At 46.9% G+C, this 25,457-nt stretch overlaps 2 protein-coding genes across 4 annotated transcripts in view; one reads left to right on the top strand and one right to left on the bottom strand.

Moving 5' to 3' along the window:
- The window catches only part of LOC106748176, an 83,761-nt gene extending 66,147 nt beyond the window's left edge, over positions 1 to 17,614 (top strand). For all 3 annotated transcript variants that reach the window (XM_014626428.1, XM_014626429.1, XM_014626427.1), the window contains 2 exons: positions 7,220 to 7,269; positions 12,801 to 17,614. In XM_014626428.1, coding sequence (XP_014481914.1) covers positions 12,818 to 14,917 — 2,100 coding nt within the window. In that variant the 5' untranslated portion in view covers positions 7,220 to 7,269; positions 12,801 to 12,817 and the 3' untranslated portion in view covers positions 14,918 to 17,614. The remainder of the gene's footprint in view (positions 1 to 7,219; positions 7,270 to 12,800) is intronic.
- A 1,348-nt stretch (positions 17,615 to 18,962) lies between these two features.
- On the bottom strand, positions 18,963 to 24,865 carry LOC106748170 (insulin-like growth factor-binding protein complex acid labile subunit). Its single transcript, XM_014626418.1, has 6 exons — positions 24,674 to 24,865; positions 23,958 to 24,258; positions 23,548 to 23,776; positions 22,515 to 23,110; positions 21,220 to 21,640; positions 18,963 to 20,112 (listed from the first exon to the last, which is right to left on the bottom strand). Exons 1-6 carry the CDS (start codon positions 24,863 to 24,865, stop codon positions 19,479 to 19,481), a joined length of 2,373 nt encoding a protein of 790 aa, XP_014481904.1. The 3' UTR covers positions 18,963 to 19,478.
- Positions 24,866 to 25,457: the final 592 nt, after the last annotated feature.

The raw sequence follows: 25,457 nt of genomic DNA, 5'->3' as shown, positions 1-25,457 counted from the left end.
GATACGACGCATTTGGAAGATAATGAAGATAATGAATGAAGGCAGGAAACGTTCCAGTGATTTCTCCAGTCGAAATGTTGGATTTATGTTAAATCTTTAATTCTGTAACACAGCAGGAGCTAAGATAACAAAGTAGATTCAATTCTAATGATAAAATTTACTCCGACTATAATGATACATTAAATTTGTTTTTGCTATTTTCAGCAAAAACAAAAATCCAAATATAAACTTTTATAATATAAAGTATTAAATTTTATCAATATAAAATATTACAAAATATTATAAATGTATAAAAATAAAAAATAGATTGTTCTGAAAATGCTCGTGTGAATTTAGCAGTCAAAGTATCGAGAGAACATATTTACAGCTCCAAAGTAGCGGCGAAATTAAATTGATCTGTATAATCAATGTTTAAATCATTATTAATACGTAATTAAATCATATAATAATAGATCGTCAAATCTGTAGAATCAAAGGTTCAATGGGGAAGCCGACAAGTACAAATATCGTCAGACCAATTTCTGGCGTGGAGAGGCCAACTAAGTAGGCGTAAATTATCTTCAAGAGCGTCAAAGCAGCATTAAAATTTTGACGGGTTAATTTCATTACTCCTGCCTTGAAACGTGTTACGCGTGAATCCTGTTTTTCGCAGTGAAGTCTGTCTCATCGGCCGTGGAGTTAAGTAACGTGGCTTCGGCGGTTGTATATTATCGCGTATGACCGCGCCGAGATAGATTATATAATACCTGTGCAGAGTGCAGATTCAGTATTATTATTTTCGCGATCTTGTTTGCGCAAACTTAACGCAATACAGATATCGCCGCGCTATTCAAACAGTCGCGACGACTTCGCCACACGCGTGCAGCTCTATTGACGCTGAGCGCCGAAGTCGATGCTTTTAAATCGCGACGTGCTTATTTTCTCAAGCGTTACGGCTAACGCGAAGGGTGAAGGACGACCGGATTTTTACAAGCGTTACAAGCATTATGCGATGCGTCCGCGAAATCTCAGACGGAGACAGGCATTTCGTCAAGGATAACTGTCGTCGCGTTACACCGCCGGCTCTTCGTCGCTCGAGGATCTTCGAGAAGAAATCTTCGTATTTTAAACACGAATCGAAGGTTAACTTCACGAATCATCGTTAAATAACGGAAGCGATTTTAAATCAAAAACTTTTCACCGTTCGCTTGTTGGCGTCTTGGCATAAAAAAAAAAAAGAAACAATCAATTTCGAATTCAACCGGCGGCTGTCTTTGAAACTGGGCGACCGGCGTAGGGAATTGCGCTCCGACACAATTAACGAAGACCCGCCGACTTGACAGGACGCCGTTTTAGGAAGCCGTTAATGATACCGGTACCGATGACTCGTTAGAAAACGCGTTAGAAATGCCATCTGAATTGGCTTTTCAACGACACTTGCGACGATCGCGCCCGCAGTCTCGCCGTGAAATGTATGTCAGCAGGGAGATATTGTTTATAATTGCCTCTATTGGCGGGCAATGGGTATTATTTCAGGAACGACGACCGCCACCGTATGGTCGTCGATGATTGCGAGCCACTTGTGCGGGTATCCGCGCCGCATCGGCACGATAAGAGAGTATCTGCCTGTTATCTATCTCGGGTGGAAAATTGCGGCCGATGATTGCGGCGGAGTGTGTGCAATCTGATAACAGAGCTTCGTTAACAGAGCCGCCGGTTATCGGCGCGGGAAGAAAATTGATTCGCTCGCTTGAGAATTCCGCGCGAGAGATGTCCCGAAGGAGAAAAATTCGCCTTCTCGTTTCGTCGGACGTGAGTCCTGTCGGAAATGCCTGAGCATCGACGAAGATCAAACCGCGTGGGAGAAAAATTATACACACGACGAGACGGATCCGTTCGACGTGGCGATCATCTCGAGAGTTTGGAGAATTGACAACGTCGATGATCGGACGGTTTATTAATGCAAAAGCGTTGTAGTACGGATTGTGCAGTGCACGATGTAATTTTCTTTCTTTCTTTTTTATTATAAATTGTTTAAAGGACACGTCGGTCACGCTCTTATTATACACAGATTGTACGTATAATTAAGTACTAAAATGTATTTCGAAAACGCTTCGAAATGCTCAAAAGTGACAATTATAACGAGCTATTATTTATCGACATATTAGCGCCACTACACAATGGCGGGTTACTGAATAAATCATTCTATAAATAACCGCTAGAATTCGCCACCTAATAGTGAAGATATCAAGAGGGGCCTCGGCGCTACCTCCTTCTCGAAAGGTTTGCCTCGCAGACAGCTGCCACACAGCTGTGAAAAATCTATTTCTCAATTAGTTTCTATAATCGATGATTCTTCCCGCCGTTCCTCGCGTGAATAGGACGGGAGAGGAGGGACGAGAGCGGAATCGCGGAGAGTAAATAAAAGATACCGACGTGTAAGGATCCGGAGACGCGTTTCGAATTACGTCAAGTCGTTATCTGTCAGATCACATGACCGGCTGCAGCGGTCGTTGCTTCGTCGCTTGAATTCATCCTTCTTTCGCAATCACTTCCTGAAGTGTATGCGAACCGACAGCGATCGTGTCTCGCGATCTGTCGGCCGCGGCACACGACTCGCACGGTGAGTCGCTCGGCCGTCGCTAATCGAATCGGTCATAGGCGATCATCGAGGAACTCGCCGAGCGCGAATCTTGTTATTCGCGATCGCCCAGGGTTGACTGGCCTATCCGCGTTATCTCCCAGCCGTGATTTCAGCTGCGCCGCGGTATGCCCGCTTAATCGTTTCGCACGAATGCACGATGCCGATACACCTCGCGTGTCCGCGCGAGAAAGGAGGGCCCTACCTTGTGTGGTCTCTCCGTCACCCCGGCTTCTATTCTGCTCAGCTGCTGCTACTTTCCCATCTTTTTTACAAACCGCTGCGATAGACGAAGCTGTTTTATCTCGCACGGCTGTAATTTTAACGGACGGTGGTCTCTGTAATCCAATGCGATGTATTTCCACGTGGAAAATGGGAGGAAGAGAGAGAGAGAAAGAGAGAGATGTAAGTTGCAAGAAGAAGTGAAACTTGTATTCGCTCTCGCTCGTGCTATGATAAATGCATTTCTCAATGCCCGGTAATACATTTCCGCGGTATCTGCCGATCAACGACAACGACGGGACATTTCGAAATATCAGCCGGGAATATTTGACACACATACACACACAGACGTGAAAGTACATGCCTTCGCTCCGAACCAATTAACGTTCCCGCTCACACCGGCCGCGTTATCGCTATTGTCCATCGATGACTTCAAAGTAACGCCGGTCCGGAGAGTCGTGCGTGACTTCGGGGTTTCTTTTCCTCCAATTCGTTACGGTATCCCGATTTCTCCGCAACTGGAATTTCGCGTCTGCTATCCGCGCTCAACTTTGCGCCGGCGAGCTCCACCTTCTTCCAGTCGCTTCGTTGATCGCAGGTGCGAGTGAGGTGCGCCCGTGCTAATTAACCCGAGAATAGTCACCTGGGGTCATTCGAGACCCCAGCTGGAAACGATCCCGAGATGAGGCCAGCGAAGTTGCAAATTCGCGTTCTGGCGCGACATTCTCGGCGGAAGTCAGGCTAAAAGCGGGGGTCTCACCGTTGATGAATCTGTAACCCGAAGAAGATCGGCGGAGATTCTCGTCGCTATCTTGAATTTTCCCCACTGGAAGATCTCCCCGGTGAGATCCCGTGCTGCTGCCGGACGGAATTACGTGCTATTAAGTTCCGCCATTAAGTATCAAAGTCGAGTCCGGTTGAGCGGCGATCGACGATGTGGCTACATGATTGGGTATATCATTGATTATCCGGGCGCTTTGATCATGGATGATGACAGAATGAATCGGTGCAGATTCAGGAGATAAGCCTCTTAAAAGAGGAAAAGGAAAGAAACGACGGACACGTTCCGCTATACTTATACGCGGGCGCGTTCCTGTAATGATAAATTAATGCTCGTCGTTTCTGCGAGCTCCGCAAGATTGATCGGTCTCCCGCGAGTTTTATTCTTTCGGAAGAGGGAAACGCATAGATGCGAATGGCCGATTATTTCAGCGAGGTAGCAAACGCTCGTTGTAAAACGCTCGAATCCGCCGGGCCGGAGGTGCCGTTACACGAAGTGACGTTATTCCACGGAAGATACGGCGCGGCGCTATTACGGCGGAGAGTTCGTTAACAGCGACGGTATATTAGTCCGCTAATAATAGTCCATTCATGAGAGCATGATTAATCGCGCTCTCCTGTGTGTGTGTGCGACGCCTCGGAAAAATTACTCCGCGTTTCGCTCACATATTCACACGCATACACACATACGCGCAATATCACGTATTTATCCGCGTTTATTTTCAACTGTTAATCGTACAGCGATAAATTTTTCGCCGAATTAAAAATACCGATGTTTCGGGGGAAACATAACAAGTCGCTGCTGCGAGGACTCTGCTGATCGGAGACTTTCGCGTTCGGAACGGGTCGACGAATGTATTAAGATAAATAAGGATTGACCGGGGTCAGTAGAGACGGTGCGGATACCGTTCAGGAATCGCCGAAATCATGCGAGCGAGGTTCCCGAGCAGGTACCTTCCACTCCCTGTTATACGGAGGTGTACGACCTCCGAGTGTATGCCTTCTCGAATCGCCGGGTTCTCCTGGAAACACGTGGTGAACTGGACCACGAGGACGCGCCGGTACCGTTAAGAACGGAGCCGGCAAAAAGCGAGCCGTGACCAAACCTGGCGTGCACGCTCGGCGCGCTCCGCTCGTCACGAATTTGCTGCTGATTCACGCGAGATCGCCATTGTCTTACGCATGTAAAGTATCCTCCATGCTTCAGGACAGTTTTTTTCCCGTAGGAAACAGGAAATACTTTCAGCAAGATCGCGAATGGTGATCCTCCCTTTCAAATCGTAATCACACGGAAAAATGTGCTGGAATCAAATCAATGTAATTACTTGTCCTTCTCAGTCAAGTAATATTTTCATCGGCTTAAGTATATTTTAGTAGCTTGTGGAAAATACTTGTACGATAACACGATAATATCTTAATTTTTAAATGAATTATTGATTGGAAGTATAAAATGGTTTTCAATTTAAGAGAGCATTTAATACAATTATGAAAGAAATAAACCGTTTGACTTAACAATATTTATTGTTTGAGAAATCAAACAATCCTGTTCGTTAAATCAAACATTCGTTTGTTTGCTCTATTCTAAAAGATAAGTTTGTTTCAATTCAAGAAATTTTATCAATGCCAAAGAAATCCTTTCATCTCTGTGTAGATAGTTAATTAAATTTCTATTTCTAGTAAATCTTTTCCAAGAAGTGTTCGAGTAATCATTTTACTCGGATCAAATAAATAATACGAGAACGATAGCACTTTCTTCTCTCAATGTGCACGTTTTAACAATTAATTATCCCACCAAAGTATCAGGAGACAAGATTTCGGCTATTCCACGTTAGTCAATTATTATTTCGATTCTGCATCCTGCGAGTCGTTAGGTGTATTTTAAGCTCCGCCACTGCAAAACACCCGGCGATCTCTCAACTGTTGATCCCGCAGCTCGGCTATTCCTCATTTACCGCATCTGCACGGATCGTTATGTGTTATTATCGGCGCGTGTACAGCATAAAATGTTCTACCGGTTCAAGGAAAACGAAGAAATCGTATTTAACGCTGATAACGATAAACGCCATTAAAATACGTAACGCCGCGTACGTCGTAATCGGCGCTGACCTATGAACTCGAGAAGAAAAGCGGCGTGTCGAATGTAACGAAGACTGGTGCGAGAGAGTAGGGCGCGCGAACGGGACATTCGAACAGAGACATTTTGCAATCGGCGCGATGGCGAAAGAAGGCGGCCAGAGAGAGAGAGAGAGAGAGAGATGCGGGCTTCCGTAAAAAAGAAGAAAAAAAAAATGAGAAAAAATCCGAGGAAATACGTGTGTTGTAACAACAATTTCCGTCGCGCGACACGCCGCCGGACGTCGACTGCTACCCAGGTCGACGGAAAGTCAAGGACCAGAAATCTCCCGTCTGGAAAGTGAGTCAGCGGCGGACGCGGGAAAAATCGGCGCGAGACGAATCTTGCGCAACGGGAGAATGAGAACGAAAGTGTGACCGTCGCGCAACGGCTGGAAATCCAAGCGAATGATTTAACCGGCCGCGAAGAAATCGGGAGCCCGCGCGGAGCCGAGATTGTCGCCGGCGGAGAGATACGTGCCTGTGTGCTGCAGAATGCAAATATGCGCCGTAAACAACTTTCCGGGTGCACGAGTCCCACACGCGCAGTACACACAATTGCATGTGCCGTTTGAATGAGCGAGCGCGAAAGAGAGAGAGAAAGAGAGTATATTTAATTCCTGGAATGACGCTTATGAGTTATAAATACACGCAGTAAACATATCGCTGAAAAAAAGTTTGCAGTCGCAAAAGTGATCTAGATACAGGAAATTTGAGCTAAGATGGATAAATATCTAGCAAACACGTCACATGTTATATATAATTAATGTAGGTGACGCAAACGGAATGTTTGTCTGAACAATATTGTCAATATTTGTCTAATTCAGCAAGAAAATCTCCCTCCGTAGCCGTTCCAGATTAAAGCTAATAATATTTTTATAATTAGTAACAGCAGGTAAATTTTCTCGCGCACGTTGCTAGAATGCTGCTGCTGCAAGCTTATACAGCAGACAATTTTCTAGCAGATACAAAAAATGTTACATTTCACCTGTGACATTTAGACATTAGAATTTTAACCGGACTAGCGAAACATTTCCCCGAGTGTAGCTCATGCTGGATTCGAAATAATACACATAATAACTAGTAAAAACATTATATATATATATATATATATATAATTTTTGCTGCATATATTATATAATTGTAATCGAAAGCAAGCGAAATAGTAAGAACGGTTAGATAGCGATCCATTGCGATTGGCAGCGAAGGAAGCGAATGTGAGCGAAGTAAAAAGAGAATGCAGATACAACGCGATAGAAATTCTAACAACATCTACAGGGTGTTTGACGCAAGCTCGTAGTTCAGGTTAACATGAAAAAGTCCTCGATCGTTTTGCAATCGATTTCTGTGTCTGGCGACGTAATTGATGGCGCTCATTGATTCGATCGATTTCGCGCCGTCGGTCGACGTCCGCTCGCTATTAAGTTGCGAAAGTGCAAGCTCACTTATCGAAGCTCACTTGTGTGTTTTTCGTGTGTGTTGCAGATGCCATCGAGAGCGCGGTGCTGCTGAGACCACGTCTGAGCGAACGAGTCGTAAGTCTCCGATGAAAACGCTACTCTCGGCTGCTGCTCGCGGGCAGGAGGGAGGAGAGACGACGGCGGATATAATTTGCCCCGATATACGTCATCGTGAATCGCGAAATTAAATTTAATTGCCGCGGCGCTATCCGCGGGAATAATATATGAGACGCGACGTTACAGTATAAAGCGGCCGCGACTTGCCACTTGCTTCGGCTTCCGTATTCAAATTCACATTGTTAGCGTTCGCAAAATGCGAATGCGTGGCCGCGATTTTGAATACAAATACCGGCGAGCCGGGGTGAAGTGTCCGCGGTACGTATGTAAATCCGAGTCGTCATTACTTTTCTTTCTTCCTTCTTGTTTCTGCACGAATGCATAAGTGATTCCTTTTCTAAGAACTCAAAGTTATTCGCTAGCTCGCAAGAGAGAGAAGAAGAAGAGAAAAAAAGAGACACGAGGAGGATATAGTTTTGTCACGCGTGATAGAATGCTCGCGCCCGCACGCCGCTCTCGGACAAAAGCCCGGTTCGCAGAATTCCCCGTAATGCAGGAAGTCGCCCTTCGCAAATCGCCGGTTGCACGGAGAAGTGTGGATACGTCCATACCGGGAGAATAGCGGATCGTCCACCGAGATCTCGTATCCATTGGCCATGACCTGCCGCCGCCCACGTGGTCGCGCCAAACGATCCGAGCGTCTCACATCCTGCGTACGCGCGTATTTGAGGCTTACGGGGTATTGCGTGTGCCTGAAGATTAAGTTAGGAAACAGTTCGGCGTGGTCTCTCATCCGATCCCACATCTGAATAAAATTGCGCTCCCTTTTCTTGAGAAACGCACGGCTGCGGACTCCAAACGCGGCCGGTTAAAAGCGAGACGGTCGCTGCTATTTATCACGATTAGAAAAGAATCAGAGATATACGGATATTTCGTTAAAATGCAGCCGATAATAGAAATATCAACGATATCGCCTTATATCGACACATACCGCATGATATTTCTGGTGTATCGATATTTTTATTTACGATATTTATAGACATTTATAAATATCGATATATTTTACATCGCCCGTCTCTAATTCGCACCCATACCAGTACTAGTCTGTGTAGTAGTCTTTGTTTCGACATCATGCCGGTCCTTTTTTCTTTTCATTTGTTACTCAACCGATTTTCAAGGCGTCATGTATTTCTGCTTCATGAAAATTAGCATTAAATGCAATTTACGTTTTAATATCCTTTCTCATGATTTCTGTTGCGTTAATTTCACGGTCATTTAGTTGATTGCCGAGGTAACTGGGATCGCTAATGACATCGACACCCTTGACCAGACACACCCGTTTCAATATTGGTATCGATACCTCCGAGGTGTCGCAACACTCCTGATCGCAACGCGAATAACACTCCGCCTGAGATTTCACCGTCCGCTCGTCCAAATTTCACCGGGATTTCGAGCGATATCGAGTAGAAAGTGGAAAATTACATCTACGTGTCTCGCATCCGATGCGAGTTTCGTCGGTTCGCCTCCGTTAATCACGCGATACCAAGCGAGGCGAACAGTTCTCCGATTACGCAATCCGCGAGAAATCAACAGCGGCTTATATCGGTGTCTTTGTTAAGATTCTTCCGATCAATGGTGTCCGTTATTTCAGCTATCTCACTGATAAGCGAGGGACCCTTTCGTCGATCCCGCGAGGAGAGACATTAACGCGCGAAGAGGAAACGTCTAATATCGCAGCTTATCGATTAACACGATCGCGATCGATCGCGTGAGAGAGTTCAACGCTCGCATTGACGATCCGGGAGCGCGAAATCATCGGCGTGCGTTCTTTTATTCGCGTCGGTTTATATGCGGCGATGACGTCACGTTATGTCGCGGACTCCGCCGACAGTATGCAAAATAATGCAAATAACATGCCGAAACTTCTCGCCCTCCGTTCTTCCGTCTATGTATAGAACGCCCGTCGTGCCGGTTTAGCGCTCGAAAGAGGTCTTTAGAGTGACGAAAAAGAGCCTGTCTCGGCGCCGGTAAATTTTCCTCCTTCGGCCCGACAGCGTGCGCACGGCGAATGCGCTTCGTAAATCGGCAAACTGAAGTCGTATCGTGACGCAATTGCGCCGACGCGTTGTAAACAGCTTCCACGCTCTCGTATTTTATCTCGCGACTATTTTTTCCCGCGCATTGGTTATTTTTCCCGCTTTTTTATTCACACCTATTAATCGACGAGGAACGCCGTCGAATTATATATAGTAACACGTGTTTCAGACGCGTTAAAGACCGTGCCCGCTCTCTAAATTGCAATCAGTGTATCAGCTGAGGAGCAGTCAGTAGTTATCGGTGGTCACAGTCGTGAGTACTGCGCTGCGAATCGGTGAGATTTTGCCGCAGAAATCTGCCGATATCGGCGAGGGTTTCCATCATGCGAATCTTACCGCAGAAATAGCGAAAAGGGATATCGTTTATGAATTATTTATTATCTTGGTTATATCCTGAGATGTTGCCAATGATTTTACCGGGAATATTTGCGTTTAATTGATTGAATTAATATCGCGTTGAAAAAACAGGTCGATAGGATTCGAGAATAGATACGTGGCGCGCGTGTCTCGAAACGATTCGCTGCTCGCCGAGCGATGTACGAGTTATTATAGCGGCTAATGGAAGTATTAAGCGTAATAGCGGTCGTATATCTTTTCACGGGTTAACCCTTACTCCATTCGTACGAACTGCACTCTGTGCTCTACTCTTATCTGCAGTCCCACTTTGACGATTGCCGGAGCAATGATAACAATAACGCTGATAAGAATTGCCGGGATGGCCGGGTTAGCCGATGAGCCGTTTCGTCCGCAACGGCCGATTCAGCGCGGATCTAATTGAGTATCGAGTGTTACGGGCGCGTGGCTGCGATCAGATGTTTCGCAGGTGCCGGTGTAATTATCGCCGGGCGTGTGTGTACTAATTGCGACATTAGATAACCACTCGCGGAAGCGACGTTTCATTGCCCGCTCGGACCGTGAAAATTACAATCTTTTACGTGCGCGATTGCGCCGTGTTACACAGTACGGCGTAATAGTAAAACAATAAATAACAGGTCTCGCGAGCGCGTTGCGAAACTTTACACCGGAAATGGCGATGAGTAATAACGGCCCCCTTTTTACCTCTCGATCGATCTCGCTTCGATGTATCTCAGCGGCAGACACGCTGCCAATCCTTCAGCCGATCAGTTCTTTTCACACGTTTCGTTTTACACATATCTCGTCGTTTTAAGTCGTGTCATTCAACACGATTGGACGATCGTTAGCTCGACGCGTTTCTAAATTTCACGTGTTAATTTAACGCGATTGTGTGACGTTTTAAAGGAGGTGAACTAAATCGACGAAGAAATCTGGGAAAATGGCTTCGGTCAAATGCGGTCATTTTCGGGCGTTTATGCCGTGTCAAAATAACACACTTGGATTTAACAGTGCACACTCCGTCGAGATTAGATACACTTTCCGATTACCGCTTACTTCGCCGGCGTCTTCGAGCGCGCCGCATGCGTGCATCCAATTTAACTCTTAAAAGTCCACATCTACCCGTCGCTGTGACCTCCTTTCGGTCTCGCACGTCGGCCATCTCCGTGCGTAACGCTCACCTCGATCTCACGGCGTGCCGTTAACATTCGAAAATATTAATAACCCTCGCGGTGTGTTGCAAACATTTTGCTTTTCTGCTCACCGCACTCAGAGAAAGAATTAGCCGTCGGAGCTGAAATCTAGCCTGTGACAGCTGAGATGTGTCATTGAAATGAGGACGGACGGTGTCGTTGCTACCACAGTTGAATTCATTAGTCGCTTGAATTTCAACGCCGCAGCGGCAAGTATCAGCTGCATCCTGCTAAAATCAATATTCACATCCCCGATTAGAAACGCATCGCTTTTCATTGTCAACGGTCGTTTTTTAAGCTGCCGCTTACTCTCTAAAGCGCAATCAGTGTATTATCGCTGCTTCTTAACGATAATACAGCGATAGTCATAGCTATAAATATCGCAAATCGGGAAAATTTCGCCGGGGAAATCTGTTGTTAGCAGCGATTGTTTCCATCGGTGAAATCTAATCGCAGAAACAGTGAAAGAGGATATGACCCATTACTCTTTTTTTTTTTTATCATCTTAACCATTCTAATAAAGTGTTGTCGGTGATTTTATCTGAAATATTCTTGGGTTTAGTTAATTTAACTTACATCGTACACTTGGGAAAACCCGTTTACCTTGGTGAAACTGGAACCCGAGACTTCTAACTCTCGAGTTTGCTACTACACGAACTGCACCAAATACGACACACGGTTGGATGTACGCGCGTATATGGATGTATATTTCTGCTACGGGGCGCGTAACAGCGATTTTCAGTGAACCTTTCACCGACCAAAATCAGTGAAATACAGGACAAAAGAGCGTGAAGGTAGAGTGCTTTCACTAAAAACGAGCGAATACTCACTGATTTTCGGTAAAATACCGTTTTACTGATTCAATCAGTGACATTTTCATTGATTCGACTTAAAAGAGTAAGGCGTCGGTATGCCGATTTCGTCTAGAATTTACTTGATTTAATGGCTATGTTATATTTGAAAAACACGCTTAAGCGCTGATGGAATCAAACCACGGAGAAAACCCCTTATGACACGTGAATTTGCTGTTGGAACGAAATAGTGTTTTTCTACATTTACTAATTTGTTTTTACCGTAAAATAATTTGTGGATTCGGCAAAATAATAATTCAGTGAATGGCAATTAGTACTCTTAATAAGTCGTTTTGCTGTCCAACATGACAACTGACAGATTTCTCTACGGCGGCATGAAATCCGCTGTGTCAGCAAATTATTTTTCCCCGCGTGGATCGCGAGTTAATCATCCCACATACCACACGGTTCCGTCAATTGATGTATAAACGTGTTTCGTATTTTTTGCATAGACAATTAGAAACTAACTGTCCATGTAGTATGACTGAAATGTAGTTATCAGACTTGGTTTTTATCCGTTGAGGATAAATTAATTCCTTTTTTCCGATTGCGATTCTCGGTCACAGCTACGTATAGCTACAGTCGTAAGAATTAGTTCCTGTGGAAGCGAATTTTTTTCCCGCTTAGATGATGTAACCTGAGAGAAAGAGAGAGAGCACAGTTAACCAATCTTAGCTACTCGTGCTTATAATTGCAGCTAATAAAGTTGTAGCTCGCAATGCGTTTTACCTGTGATAACCGACTTTTAACAATGACGGCAAAGTTCGGGCTGGCTAATGAGATGTAATCGGTATTATTAACTTGTCTCATCATCTCAAATCATTTCTCTGAGTGTGTACCCTCCCGGCCGCTCGTGACTTGCGCAATCCTACGGTCCTTGAAGTGCTCGACGCACATTTCTGCGTCTCCTGAATATTTATCGCGCGACGGAAAAGCGCGTCTCTCCGAGGAATCGAGCGCGTATCGTCGAACGCCAGTAATGAGAGAGCGAAGCGGTAAACGCGCGCGCATTATCGTTTCACCGTGATCCCACACGTGATCTTTCCGTGTTGCAGGTTAATCAGATTGAAAGATGCGCGCAGCGTCGCCCTCGCTGTCGTTCCTCCTGATCCTCCTGTACCACACGGGATGGAGCTACGGGCTCTGCAAGCTGGAGAACAGCACGATGGCGTCGTGCCAGCAGCTGGAGGACATCAAGTACATCGACACGCGGGACCTGGACTTCCTGAAGACGTCGGTCGCGCGGGACACCCTGACGCCGGGCCTCCTCGCCGGCTTGGGCAACCTGAGGCACCTGGATCTGTCCGGAGGCGACCTGAGGAGTATCGAGCGGGGATCCTTCCAAAACCTGAGTGAGCTGAAGAGCCTGAACCTCGGCGAGAATCGCATCGAGTACCTGGAACTGGCGTCCTTGGAGGGCCTGACGCAAGTGCGAAGCCTGAATCTGCGGAGGAACGGCATCCGGCAGCTGCCGCCTGCGCTGGTGCGCCTGAAGAACCTCAGGCACCTGGACATCCACGGGAATCCTCTCGAGTGCAACTGCGCCACCCTCAAGGTCCGCGATCTGATCGCGCAGAGGGGCGTGACCGTGTCGAAGAAGGTCGTGTGCGCGGGCCCCGGCAATATGAAGGGCACGTCGTTGATGAAGCCGAACGCGGCGATCATCTGCAGCCTGGAGAAGCAGGATCGGGAGATGCAGAACGACCAGGCGGAAGGATCCGGCGCGGACATGGGGTCCGGAGGGGACGCGTGGGAGGAGGCGGCCGAGGAAGAGGATCAGATGGAGAAGGATGAGAAGGAGGAGGAGGACGAATACGTGGAAGTTCACAACGGCTCGTCGGAGAGGTCGAAGGAAGCGGAGATCGAGACGCCCTTCCCGGCCGTGTCCTCGGACTTCACGGAGAGATATCCCGAGTCCTCCAGCTCAGCCCACCAAGAGACGACGGAGAGCGTAGCGGAGGAGACCGCCGGCACAACAACGAGCTCTTTGCTGCCCACCACCGAGGACGACGAAATCTTCTTCGACAGCGAGGAGAGGAAGGAGCAATCGGTCACGACGACCGAGATCTCGCGGAAGAATGAGGAGATCAAGGACTCTCTGTTTTATCCGGCCTCCGGTGACGGCGAGGAGGCTTCCGGCGAAGGCTCCGGAGCCGGCGTCGACGAGGAGAGGACCAATACGGAAGACGACAACGACGACGGGTCGTTCATCTGGAACGTCGTCACCGGCATCGCCGGCTTCCTGGGCGCTACCCCGTCGGAGAGGAAAGACCCCGAAGAAGACTTCGAAGAGGAAAAGTTCCTAGACGCGTCCACCGAGGAGCCGATCGTGTCGAGCCAGCCGCCCCTCGGCGCCGATATCGCCAGGGTCACCGTGACGCTCGCGACACCCTCGATCGCCAACGGCGTGGAGGTGATGAAACCCGCGGGCGACGGCTCGAAATCCGGTAACGTCAGGGCCGAGGTGGACAGTCTGGATGACGAAGTGCCGTCCCGAGTCACGGCCGACGTGTCGGACAAGTCGAAGAAAGGCATGGGCTCGTACGTCGTCCTGGCGATCCTGCTCGCCGTTTTGGCCGCGCTGATCGGCTTCGCCGCTTACAAGGGCGACTTCTGCCGCAAGAAGAGAAAGCGCAGCGACGTGGAGAACGGCACGGAGCTGAAGGACATGCAGAAGTCCCTGCTGCCGGACACCGGCAACGCGACCCAGCCGAAAATCGCCTCGAACGGCAACGCCGAGAACGTTCCTCTCGTGGATGCCGCTCCTCCCGACGAGGACGCGAAGCCTGACAAGATTCGCAACGAGCCCCATCATCAGACCCAGGAAGCACCGCGGTCTCTCAACGGCACTCTCGACTACCCGGACCCCGTGAAGCCTCCCAGGAAGCAGATCGCCCCCCAGGACGAGCAGCCGGTGGAAGATAGGCCTCGTGTGGACGTGAACTCCTTGAGGGAGAACTTCCTGGCGGATCGGCCGAGCCCCGTACAGCCCTCCGTTTCATCGACCGCGACGAGCAATGGGCCGGCGACGGAGCCTCCCAACGAACCTCCGCTGAGTCCCGGGGCCCAAAGAGTGAGGATCACCCTGCAGGAGATCCCCGAGAGTGTGCCAAAGACGCCCATACTCATCACACGAACGATGGCCGGTGAGAATCTAGTCAAGACGCCGTGAAGCAGCGCCCTGAGGAGAGAGAAAGAGGAAGAGAAAGAGGAAGAGAGGGAGAGAGATGGGGGGGGGGAGGGGGAAGGAGTCTACACGAGATAACGAATGTCACATCGATCAACCGACGTGTTCGTGTGCCGAGCAAACGAGAGCTACGAGACGGAGCGCAGTGAGGGAAAAACCAAGGGGGAGGTTTTCGGTCGACGAACCACGGACGCCCCGGACGTGATTTACGATAACGTCGTTGTTCCTATGCCCGATGTGCAGAGAGCCTCCTCGCGATGGACTTTCGTAACAAGAAAGATTACCGGCTCGGTGGCGACGGAAGGGACACTGCCGTATTCGCGGCAGGAAGCTGAGGGTGTGCGACGGGCGGCTTGTACGGGCTGTCACTTCAGGCAGCTACGTTGAACAATCGGATGCACGAAATGCTACATGTATATATTTGATGAGAATCTTACATCTTACAGACTGCCCCACATGTCGTGTTCGTCACTTCCTGTATGTCGTCTTGTCTAAACATTTCTCTGCGCCCGATGTTAAGTGTTTTCTCAACGGCGCCTCGTAAATCCGGGAATTCCGATTTTACTGAAACTCTCCGGGTAGGCTAAACAGGTGAACTCGGACATTTCCGGCTGGTGTCGAAACACGGTCTTCAGGTCAGGAGCGAAATCATCCCTTATATTGTGAATATTAAAAAAAATATGTCTGGATAATAAAAGAAGTATTTATTTGGTGGGTACCAATGACATATTTACTTAAACGTAAATTCTTTTACTTGAATAGAATAAACAATTGCCCTCATGAAAAGCGATAGATTTAAGAGAATGTATGTTTTCTCATTTGAAAAAATTTTATTTTTGTTATTAATACCTACCGAGTAAATATTTGTTTATCTCTTAGATATTTTCCCTCTCAGTGTATAGAGTAGCTTCCGGTCTTTTTCGTTATATATCATAAACCATCCGAGGTACTGAAAATATTTTATGCAATAAGTCTGATAGTAAAAGTATCTTTATTTAATTACGCTAAAACGTTTTAAAAACGATTGTTTTTTCATCAAAATATAATTTTACTCCACTCAATGTTTGAGGTCAAATTCGAATTTCCGGATAAGTGAGGTTCCTCTGTTAGTTGAATCCAAACCCATTCGAATGAAAAGTTCGTTCGAGTAAACATTTCGTTACAACTGTAATAATAAGAATACGAGGTTCCATTCGCACTCACTCGTCACATATGAGCTTTTCTCGAGAACAATCATCGGAATCCCGCAGTTTCATCGCGCCTGTTTCATCCGCAAGCTACACGGACAAAAATTAATCTTACCTCGAGAATAGATATTCTCATATATAAGCAAGAATATCGTAATCTTTTTGGAAGACCTTTAGTCCCGATTGAATTGGCATTGACGCAAGTGTCACTTGAACTCAATTCAAGACCATAAACCTTCTAAGAAGATTATCACATGTCCGCTTATACATGAAAAAAAATCTCTATTCTTGATTCAGGACTAATGCTATTCCGTCACTCTCGTCTCGTCCTTCTTCGTTCGGTCGACGAAATACACGATATCTGGGACACTCTCTATATTTATGACATACCTAAGGATCCCACAGACGGAGTAACACGTCTCGAAGTTCACGCCAGTGCACTAGTCGGTCTTCCTGAAGGATCTCTCGCGAGATCAGTTATTCGCCGAGATCACAAGGATCCCCCCTGGATTATCGCGAGGACCGGCCATCGCACCGAGTATCGCGGCAAGGACACGCGTCAAGTGAGCCGAGGGAGCATTCCGCAATTCTGCCATATTTTTTTCTACGAAGCTTCGATTATATATACTCTCCGTCAGCGCGAGGACGGACGAGCGTCTTCTTCCGCGAAGATCGAACCGCGCGCGCGCTGATTGTTTGCCAGCGACGCGTACCTCGTAGTTTTAGCGCCGCATTTTAAGTGCGCGCCTCCGCGCGCGATTAAACGTGAGGAAATTTGCAATTCGAACGAGACGACGAGCCTACCAATTATGAGTAATGGTCTTCGGCCGCTATGGTGCGCAGAGTTACGGAGAGGATTTACGGAGGTGGAGCTCGGTGAGCGATTCGATGCCGCGGTCAAACGTGGACGCAGGGCTCCCCCGTTCGTTCGCGTTCGTAGAAAACGCATAATGTAATAACCCGTCGTTGCGTTACTTTCTCAGCGGAGCCAGCGCGACATCCCCTCACCGGAGACAATTCCGAGCGCGGGAGCGTCGCGGTGTTGCGAGAGCCGCTCGAATTTTCATCACGGATCGACGTATTTATTCGTTGCGCAACCTCAAGTTGACACAACTGGTGGTGTGATCTGCACGAACGAGAGAGACGCTTCGCGTACACGACGGATCATTTCGTGGACAAAGTTGGTCGCCTCATCGGCTAAATCACGCGATATGCGGACGCAGTGCGAGAGAGACGGAGCGAGATCGCACGTTAGTTATCGCTCGCTCCCTCGTAATCGATTTATTACTTCACGTACGATTCTTTAAGCCAAATGTCGCCGGATTTTGCGTGCACGGCGTATATGATTTAACATTTAAGATACAGAGCGCGCGCCGCCGCGGATTGAATGTCCGGGAGGAGAGGCGCGATTAAATAAACGGCTCGGCGAAGATTGAAAGACTTTATTTATATGTTCAGTCTTTGATCAATAAAAGAGAGTGTTATTTTTTGTTGATATCGCCGCCTGTACGTTGACCATGGTCACGCACTGGAACTTCGACCCCTACATGTTCGTATCACGTCGGACACGTCACCGTCATTGTCACCGATACGTTCTATAAACGGCCCCACCGTAATTGTCCGATGACGTCGCGTCCGAAGAAAGCGGTGAGATAAGTCACGATGCGATCGCCGATATTCGGGGAAGATTACAGAGACAACTAACGAACGAACGAACGAATGTATATATCGCTTCGCGATAACGTAAAACCACACCCGTCCCGAATTTCAACGACGACTTAAAGCGATTCGCAGGTTTCTAAACGGGAAACCTCCGCGTTTCCCTCGCGACGGTCGGCCGACTCGGTGGGCGAACGTAATCGCCAGCGAGCGAGGTCGTTTTAGCGTTACCTACGCTCGCATTAGTAACAGTCGTTACTTCAAACTTGTCTCAAGTGAAACACTCGGGCTTGAATTCAGTTAGATCGGGATTTTCGCACACAGCGGGAAATTTTCTGTTAAATTCAACCTTCACGAGGATGGGCTTTCGATGTATCCGAGAAGATCCAGTCGGATCCCGCATGCTCCGTTCTGTGTTCACTTTCTATGTAATTCATTTATAAAACGGACGGAAGAAGTAAGTAATGACATGAAACATTCCTTAAGGAGGGGAGCAACGCGTAGATGCTGTAAAATAAACGGGGGGTCGCGTCCGACCGCAACTTCGCTGTCAGCGGGAGATCAACACATTTCGCGCGTGTCAAATATAAATTTGTTTGTCAACCTAACACAGGGTGAATATGTCGGCAATTATCGCAAATATTACGCCCGAAATTAATCCATCGATCGACATTGAAGCGTTAATAAAATGTGTTATTTTAACACTCACATAAATCGAATATCAGCGCAACACGAAACATCGAAATAACATAGACAATATAATTGAAACAACACTTGTATATTAAAAATTTAACACAGAGATTTACACAAGGGCCGATTTTGAGTACAAAATGTTTCTTCGCCGTGTGGAATGTCACGTGCATTATCAAATCTAACCGAAGGACTCGGATCCAACTCGGAATTCCTCACACGAGGGGCGAGTTTCAAGCAGCGACTGTAATCAAAGCGCGTCCTGAGAAGCGTAGACCGAATCGGTAACGAGTCCTTCCGTGTTACCGCCGGATGTTGCTCGATATTCGGCAATTAATTATTCTAATTATTATATAATCCCGTTACACATGCCGCCTCTCGTTCTCCCTCGCTCCCGCAAACGACGCTCCGACAATGATCAGCCCTGTAATCTCGAGATCCGCGTTTGAATCCTCTTTAGGTCGCCAAGAAATCATCGTGATCTGAGGGATCGCCTCGCGACAACCGCTAATTTCACGTTATTACAGTTAGGATAGGAGGAGGAGGAGGAGGGGGGAAGATTCTAGAAAGGCGGTCGTACCTGCCCCTTTCGGAGCGAATCTCGCGCTATCGGCCTGTTTCATTCGTCATTTGCCCGATCGTTAACCCTCTCGCGGGCGACGATAAATGCGTACGCAGGGAAAGAAAAGCGGTTCGTCCGGAGAGGTGAGAGCGAGGTGTTACGACGCTATCGCGTGCAACTGCACGCGTACATCGCCGATCCCACGTTCGCACCGTTGATTCAGCGTCAGGTGTGATCGATGGTTGGTTCGCAAGAAGTCCCCGGAAAGAGGGAAAATAGCTCGTAATCGGGCGAGACACGGAATGCGGGTCGGTTGACAGGTGCGGTGAGAAGCGAAGAAATCGGCGGTTCCCCCTTCCCCCTCTGCATTTTTATTCGAAGTAATCTCGGAATGCGCACCCTCGAGGGACGGTTCGGGTGAGAAAAGATTCGCGATCCCGCGAGTGACTCATTCCCTGTAGCCGCTTCTGGGCTCCTCCTTGAGCTGCCTGATGACGACGGATCGGACGGAGCCGAAGGTCGGCGCGTCGGAGTCCTCGTCGTCGGTCACGTGCTCGCGCCTGACCACCTGTTTCCTCTTCCTCCTCCTCGCGTTCGGCGTCTGCGGCCTGTCCCTGCTGCCGCTGGACTCGATCGACTCGTCCGCGACGCTGTACCTCCTGGACCTGCGCGCCGTGCTGGTCCTCGGGTTCCTGGGATTCGCGTTGTCCCGCGGCTGCTCGACGTCGAGGATGTTGCCGATGGAGTTCCTCTCCCTCCGCAGCCGCACTTGCCGACGTTCCTCCCTTCTGAGCAGGTCGTCCTCGCTCTGGGTGCGTTTACGGGCCCGACGCGTTCTCCTCTTTTTCATCCGTAGATTATCCACGGAGCCCATGATGACGTTCACGTTGCCGGTCTCGACGACGATCTCGTTCAGCGCGTCCATCGAGTGCACCATCCGGGGCATGTGGACCGCCTCTTCGTACGTAGGCGGGCCGATTAATTCCAGAGGATGAATCCTCGGCTCGGCCGGACGTTCCGCGCGTTCGGACCGCTCCAGACGCTCCAAGCGCTCCTGCTGCTCCTCGTTCGCGCGGTGATGCCTGAAAAAAAGGAACATTCGCTACGCCTCCCGGGTGATTTCATCGAGTTAGTCGAATCGTCAGCGAATAGATGGGAAATTCTTGATTCAAACGCGATACATTCGCGGCGTCCGTCCGGAATTTCGAGCCGCGTCGGTAAACTCTCTCCGGTGTCACCTGCGAAGGTTGCGTGTACCAGCTTGCGAAATTGTAATGTCAATCTGTGCTGTGATGTCGGTTGCGGATCTCACGGGTAGGATACCTGTTTTATCCGTTGCAGATAGCCGCTCCTCTTACCTGGCGCAACCCTCTCGATTGTAAAGTCCATGGAATCGCGCACGAAATCACGGATTTTTTTTTCGAAAATCCAGGGCACGCCACGGGACGCGTCGAATCGTTGAAACGTCAATTTTGCGTCGTCGGACCGACGTAAGGGCGAAAAATCGCCCGTATATGCGGGTGCACGAGCAACTGAGCGAGGAAACAATGAACGAGCCGCGAGTGCGCGAACCGTGAATGCGTGTGTCGAACAGCGAGTGTGTAATACGAAGGCGCCTGAACTTTCTTCGGTGAACCGCCTTGGGAGTAAATCAACCAGAGACGTCACGTTTGGATTTGTTACAGCATATATAATAAAATCATGTTGTACTTGCGTTAAAACTCGGTTCTTGTTCAAGTGTTTATGTTAACTTTTCCCGTTACACACCCGTATGTTCGTTGAATTGTATTTATATTATCTCAACATTTTCTGTTGTGTCGATATTCAACGTGTAGAAATGTTAAAATAACACATTTTATACTTCAGTGTCGATCGACATATTTAATTTTGTGTTCGTTTCTGGAGTAATATTTATATTACTTTTCAACGTATGCACCTTGTGTTAAATTAATACAAACATTTGAACACGAGATACGTTGCGAAACTCGTCGGAAAAGTGTTGCAACTTTCTTGCAACTGAGCATACACATTTTCCAAATTATAACAACGACAGTTTGCAATCGCTGCCTGTTCCTTGTTCGCTCGCTTAGTGCACATTTATCTATTTTAACATGTATATTAATTTCACGAGAAATACGAAACGAACGCGATAAACTCGGCGGTGATCAATGATCCGAAGATGTATTTACCTTGCTTGTATAATTTGCAATCTTTCTATGACTTCCATTCTTTCGAGATTCCGCAGATGCTCGTCGGCCCTCCTCCTCATCCGTATGGTGTATCTGATCGACATCAAACTGCCAAATAGAATAAACGAAATAAGTACGCCGACCAGCACCACTCCCCAAGCAGCTTTATGCGAACTGGGAAGGGAATAGCGATTCCAAACGTCGAAACACGCGGCTTCCCACGAAAAGCCGGACACGTTCGCCGGGCTCTGGCAAAGCAGAGTAGATTTCGCCGTTTTCGCAGGAGGATCCGTCAAGAACTGATAGGTGATGTAGAGCGGTGTACAGTCGCATCGCCATGGATTATCCTCTAAGCCGATCGCGGACAACAGTGAATTGTTTACGAATATGTCGGGATTTATTGCTTCCGTCAAACGGTTCCCTGCGGATCAAACGATCGTATGAGATAGAAATCGTGATCTTTAAAATGTAATTTTGTCGAATTATTAATTTTATCGAACCTCACGTAAAAAAGAATGATCTTAAGTCAGTGATAGATATTCTCATATATAAGCAGGAATATTATAATATTCTTCGAAGATTTTCAATCTTGAATTGAACGCATAATATTTGCATCAGTACAAATTTAATCAATTCAAGGCTAAAAACTCTTCTAAGAAGATTATAATATTTTTGCTTATATATACTTGGGTCTTTTTTTACTCGATGTTTTTTTACACGATTCACAGTTACACGACTTTTTTAACGCGCTTTATTCACATTTGCACGTTTTTTTTTTCGTAAAATATCGATTTAAGAAAAAAGAAATTTTTTTTTTCATTTTCCTCAACACATTAGCTTTTCTTTTACGTGTTTATTAAATAAAATATTTTCAGTGACTGTTACTTCTATATTTTAAGTTATTTTTTGTATAATTTGCGTTACTTTAACACAAGTTTTATACTTTGTTGCAAATCAATTTTTTTACACGATTTCTTTACACTTTTTTTACACGATTTTTTGCACCGTGTGTATCCATCGTGTAAAAAGAGATGCGAATGTATGAGAATATCTATCATTGATTTAAGATTAATGTTTTTTCCTTGCATATGAAAGATATGAAAGAAAACCGTAATTACAAAAAAAGAATCAACTTCGAGAAATATCAATATCGATAAAAATAATAAATTAGGACCACTGAAAAGTCAACGTATGATGTGTCATATTAGCAAGTTAGTTTTATAAAAACGGATGTCTCTTTCGCGTACTGTTTCGGTGTCAGTTTTCACATGGATACACGGTCCGAAGTTTGATACCTGACAAGTCAATCTGTTGTAATGATCGCAAATCGGCGAAACTTTCATTGTACAACCCGACGAGCCTGTTCCTCTCCAGGTCCAGTATTCTCAACGTCGTCGCTTTTAAATGGCGCGGTAGCACTTGCAGTTCGTTATTCTTCAAATACAAGTTTCTGATCGCGGGCATATTCTCCAGTGAGTTCGCCTTGAGTTTGCTAATCTTATTGGAAGACACATCCAACGACATAACGGTCGTCGTTAGCCTAGGTAATGTCTGTAGTTCGTTGTAGGAAAGATTCAAGACTCTGAGGCTTATACTCTCGCGCAATGCAAATTCATGAACATAATTGATGTTGTTCATGGAGAGATCGAGCATCTGAAGCTTCGTCAAACCCTCGAAAGTGCTGGCGTTTATACTGTGCAAGTGGTTCACGTCCATGTACAACTGCGTAAGTTGCTTGTTCTTGGCGAAAATGCGATTTGGCAGCATGTTAATTGCATTATGGGAGAGACGGGCGAACGTTAACGACGGGAAACCATGAAGACCGGGCCTGTCGAGCCTACATCTCGACACGTCGAGTCTCTTCAACCTCGGGTGCTGTATGGTGGCGTACCTACAATGAAATGACCTAAAATATTTCCCTTATCTCACAAAATTATGCTAGAGCGCGCTCTGTCTGACAAATCATTTAACATATTTACCATGCGATCCTTGGACAGTTCTAATGCAAATAATCACATATAGTTACAATAACCCCGGGAAAAAAATCACGTAAGAAATTTGCTTATATATGACTAAATAATATTCACAACGAAAAAATACTGTCGTTTACAAATTATGTGCAAATGCAATCGAAGTAAATGCTACTTGTGCTTCTGACAGCACACGATATCGACATTTAATTAAGCGACATAATATAATCTTTTTTTTTGCATAGACATATATGATCGTATATTATGTAATCACATATATGATCAAAATTCATATTGATGATTTTATATAATTATATATAATCATTTTTCCCCGGGGAGGAAAAGTAGCTCTCATTACCGAGTGCAATACACCAATTTAGGATTATTAACCAGTCGTAGCTCTTCCAATCCCGGGAGTCTGGTGAAAGTGTCCGGTTCCAGAATATTCAAGTTGCAATCAGACATGTCCAATGATCTCAGCTTCGCGCTGACGGGTTTTCTGACGCTCTCCAACGGATTCCCCGCTAGGTTCAAACTGGTCAGATTTGACAGGCCGTTCAAGGTCGTGTTGCCCAGCTCTTTGATAACTGTTCGCAAAACTTCTTCTTTACTTCCACAGCTTCGTGGTATAGTTTCATGTAATACGAATGTATTCGGACGAATAAAATTATCCACTCTGGACCGACGATCTTAGAAATCGCCGCTTGAGAGAGAACATTCTCGTGCGGCGATGAATACTTTATACATAGGATTATTTTTAATACATACGGCAGTGGCTTGCGTCCATCACCTTAAGCACGCTGGTTAATCCTTCCAGGGTAGGTAATGGATTCCTTGAAATGTATAGATACGCCAGAGATGATAGTTGGCTGGTGGAAGCGATATCTATTATGGACGCGATTTGGTTCTCCGATAGATTTAGCATCATAAGCTTTTTCAGTTGTCCGAGATTACTTGGCAGGGAGGTGAGCCGATTTCTCGCCAGGTTCAGAGACAGCAGCTCGGTCAGTCGGTTCACATCCTCGCTGACCTCGCTTAAAAGATTGCTCGACAAGTCCAACTTTTCCACCTGACGCAGAAGAATCGATCTGAATGAATAATTAGCGCGCGTAATACTTGTTGCGGATAGAAGTGGAATCAATACGAAGATACGTTAGTCGAAGTGAAACCCAGCAAACGACGCTAATTCGAGAATTATTTTTAGTAACGCGACATTTCAACGTTAGTATGTCGTTAGTTGCATACTTTAATCGACGCAGTGACTCATTTACCCTGATCAGACGTGTCTTTTCGGACGATTCCCACCGATGCGTGCATCCCGTTATCGATGCACCGTTACTGCTTATTTGATTCTAGCGAGGCGATAAGACCCGAGAGGTAATATAACTAATGTGTATTTAAGAGACCAGCTTAAATGCGTTTGACAATGGCGCGATATTAAAAGAAGATGAGGAAAGGTGGGAAAATCCCAAGCACACACTCACGAGGTTGCTGATATTTTCGGGGAATGTCTGTAATCCTTGTTTCGAGCATGCGACCAGTTTGTCGATTTCATTGAAGTGACACAAACACCTGGCCGGACAGAAGTTTTGGCAGGCCGCGATCGACAAAATTCCCAGCCATGTGATCAGCGACAGAAAGAGGCGGTGTGGACGTATCATCGATCGTCTCTCCATGTTCCTTTTACATCACCGTGCCGAGTCAGGCGGAGTGAACGCACGCAGCCCACATTCTCACAGCCATAATTCACTTCGACGCCGTTATCGGGCTCGTATCGGTGAACTTCCGATCGTGGACGGTGTCATCGTAGATATATAGATATATACGCGAAGGTAGGACGTGAAGACGAAGTGAATCGCCGAAAATCACTTTCCACTGGCCGATGACGGAGCGGACCGGTTCCACGAACAGTTCTGGAAGTACTAAGAGCGGTTATCTTTGATAAGTAACGGAGGGCACACCGCGCGATATCTCCGTGAGATAACTCGACCGCCTAGGTGTCGAGGCGTCGAGCTCGTTGTTCCGAGCAATGGGGAAAAAAATCGGGAAAAGATAGAACGGTGAACGCACTTACGATCTTACTACGTGGCGCACTTCGCCTGCCAGTGCGCTGCAGGACGGACGATACCAGTCTGTTCTATCTTTTATTGGATTCCGGGGAGATCTTAATCAAAAGTTAAGGTGACTGAGGTAATTAAGGTAATTAACATGCGCGCGCTTAACGAACACTTATCGTCGTTCAGTGAGAAATGCGATTGATTTTTTAAC

The sequence above is a fragment of the Dinoponera quadriceps genome, unplaced genomic scaffold, assembly GCF_001313825.1.
Source record: "Dinoponera quadriceps isolate SergipeBrazil2010 unplaced genomic scaffold, ASM131382v1 scaffold2600, whole genome shotgun sequence".
Classification (NCBI taxonomy): Eukaryota; Metazoa; Arthropoda; class Insecta; order Hymenoptera; family Formicidae; genus Dinoponera; species Dinoponera quadriceps.
The sequence above is the reverse complement of the archived record's forward strand: the minus strand, read 5'-3'. Positions and strand labels throughout refer to the sequence as shown.

Bases quoted from the DNA above. Each gene is read 5' to 3' on its own strand.
- LOC106748170 (XM_014626418.1), bottom strand. From the start codon at position 24,865: ATGGAGAGACGATCGATGATACGTCCACACCGCCTCTTTCTGTCGCTG. The intron at 24,259-24,673 runs GTGAGTGTGTGC...CTTCTGCGTCAG, and splicing joins CCGAAAATATCAGCAACCTC to GTGGAAAAGTTGGACTTGTC. The intron at 23,111-23,547 runs GTAATGAGAGCT...ATTTCATTGTAG, and splicing joins AAATTGGTGTATTGCACTCG to GTACGCCACCATACAGCACC.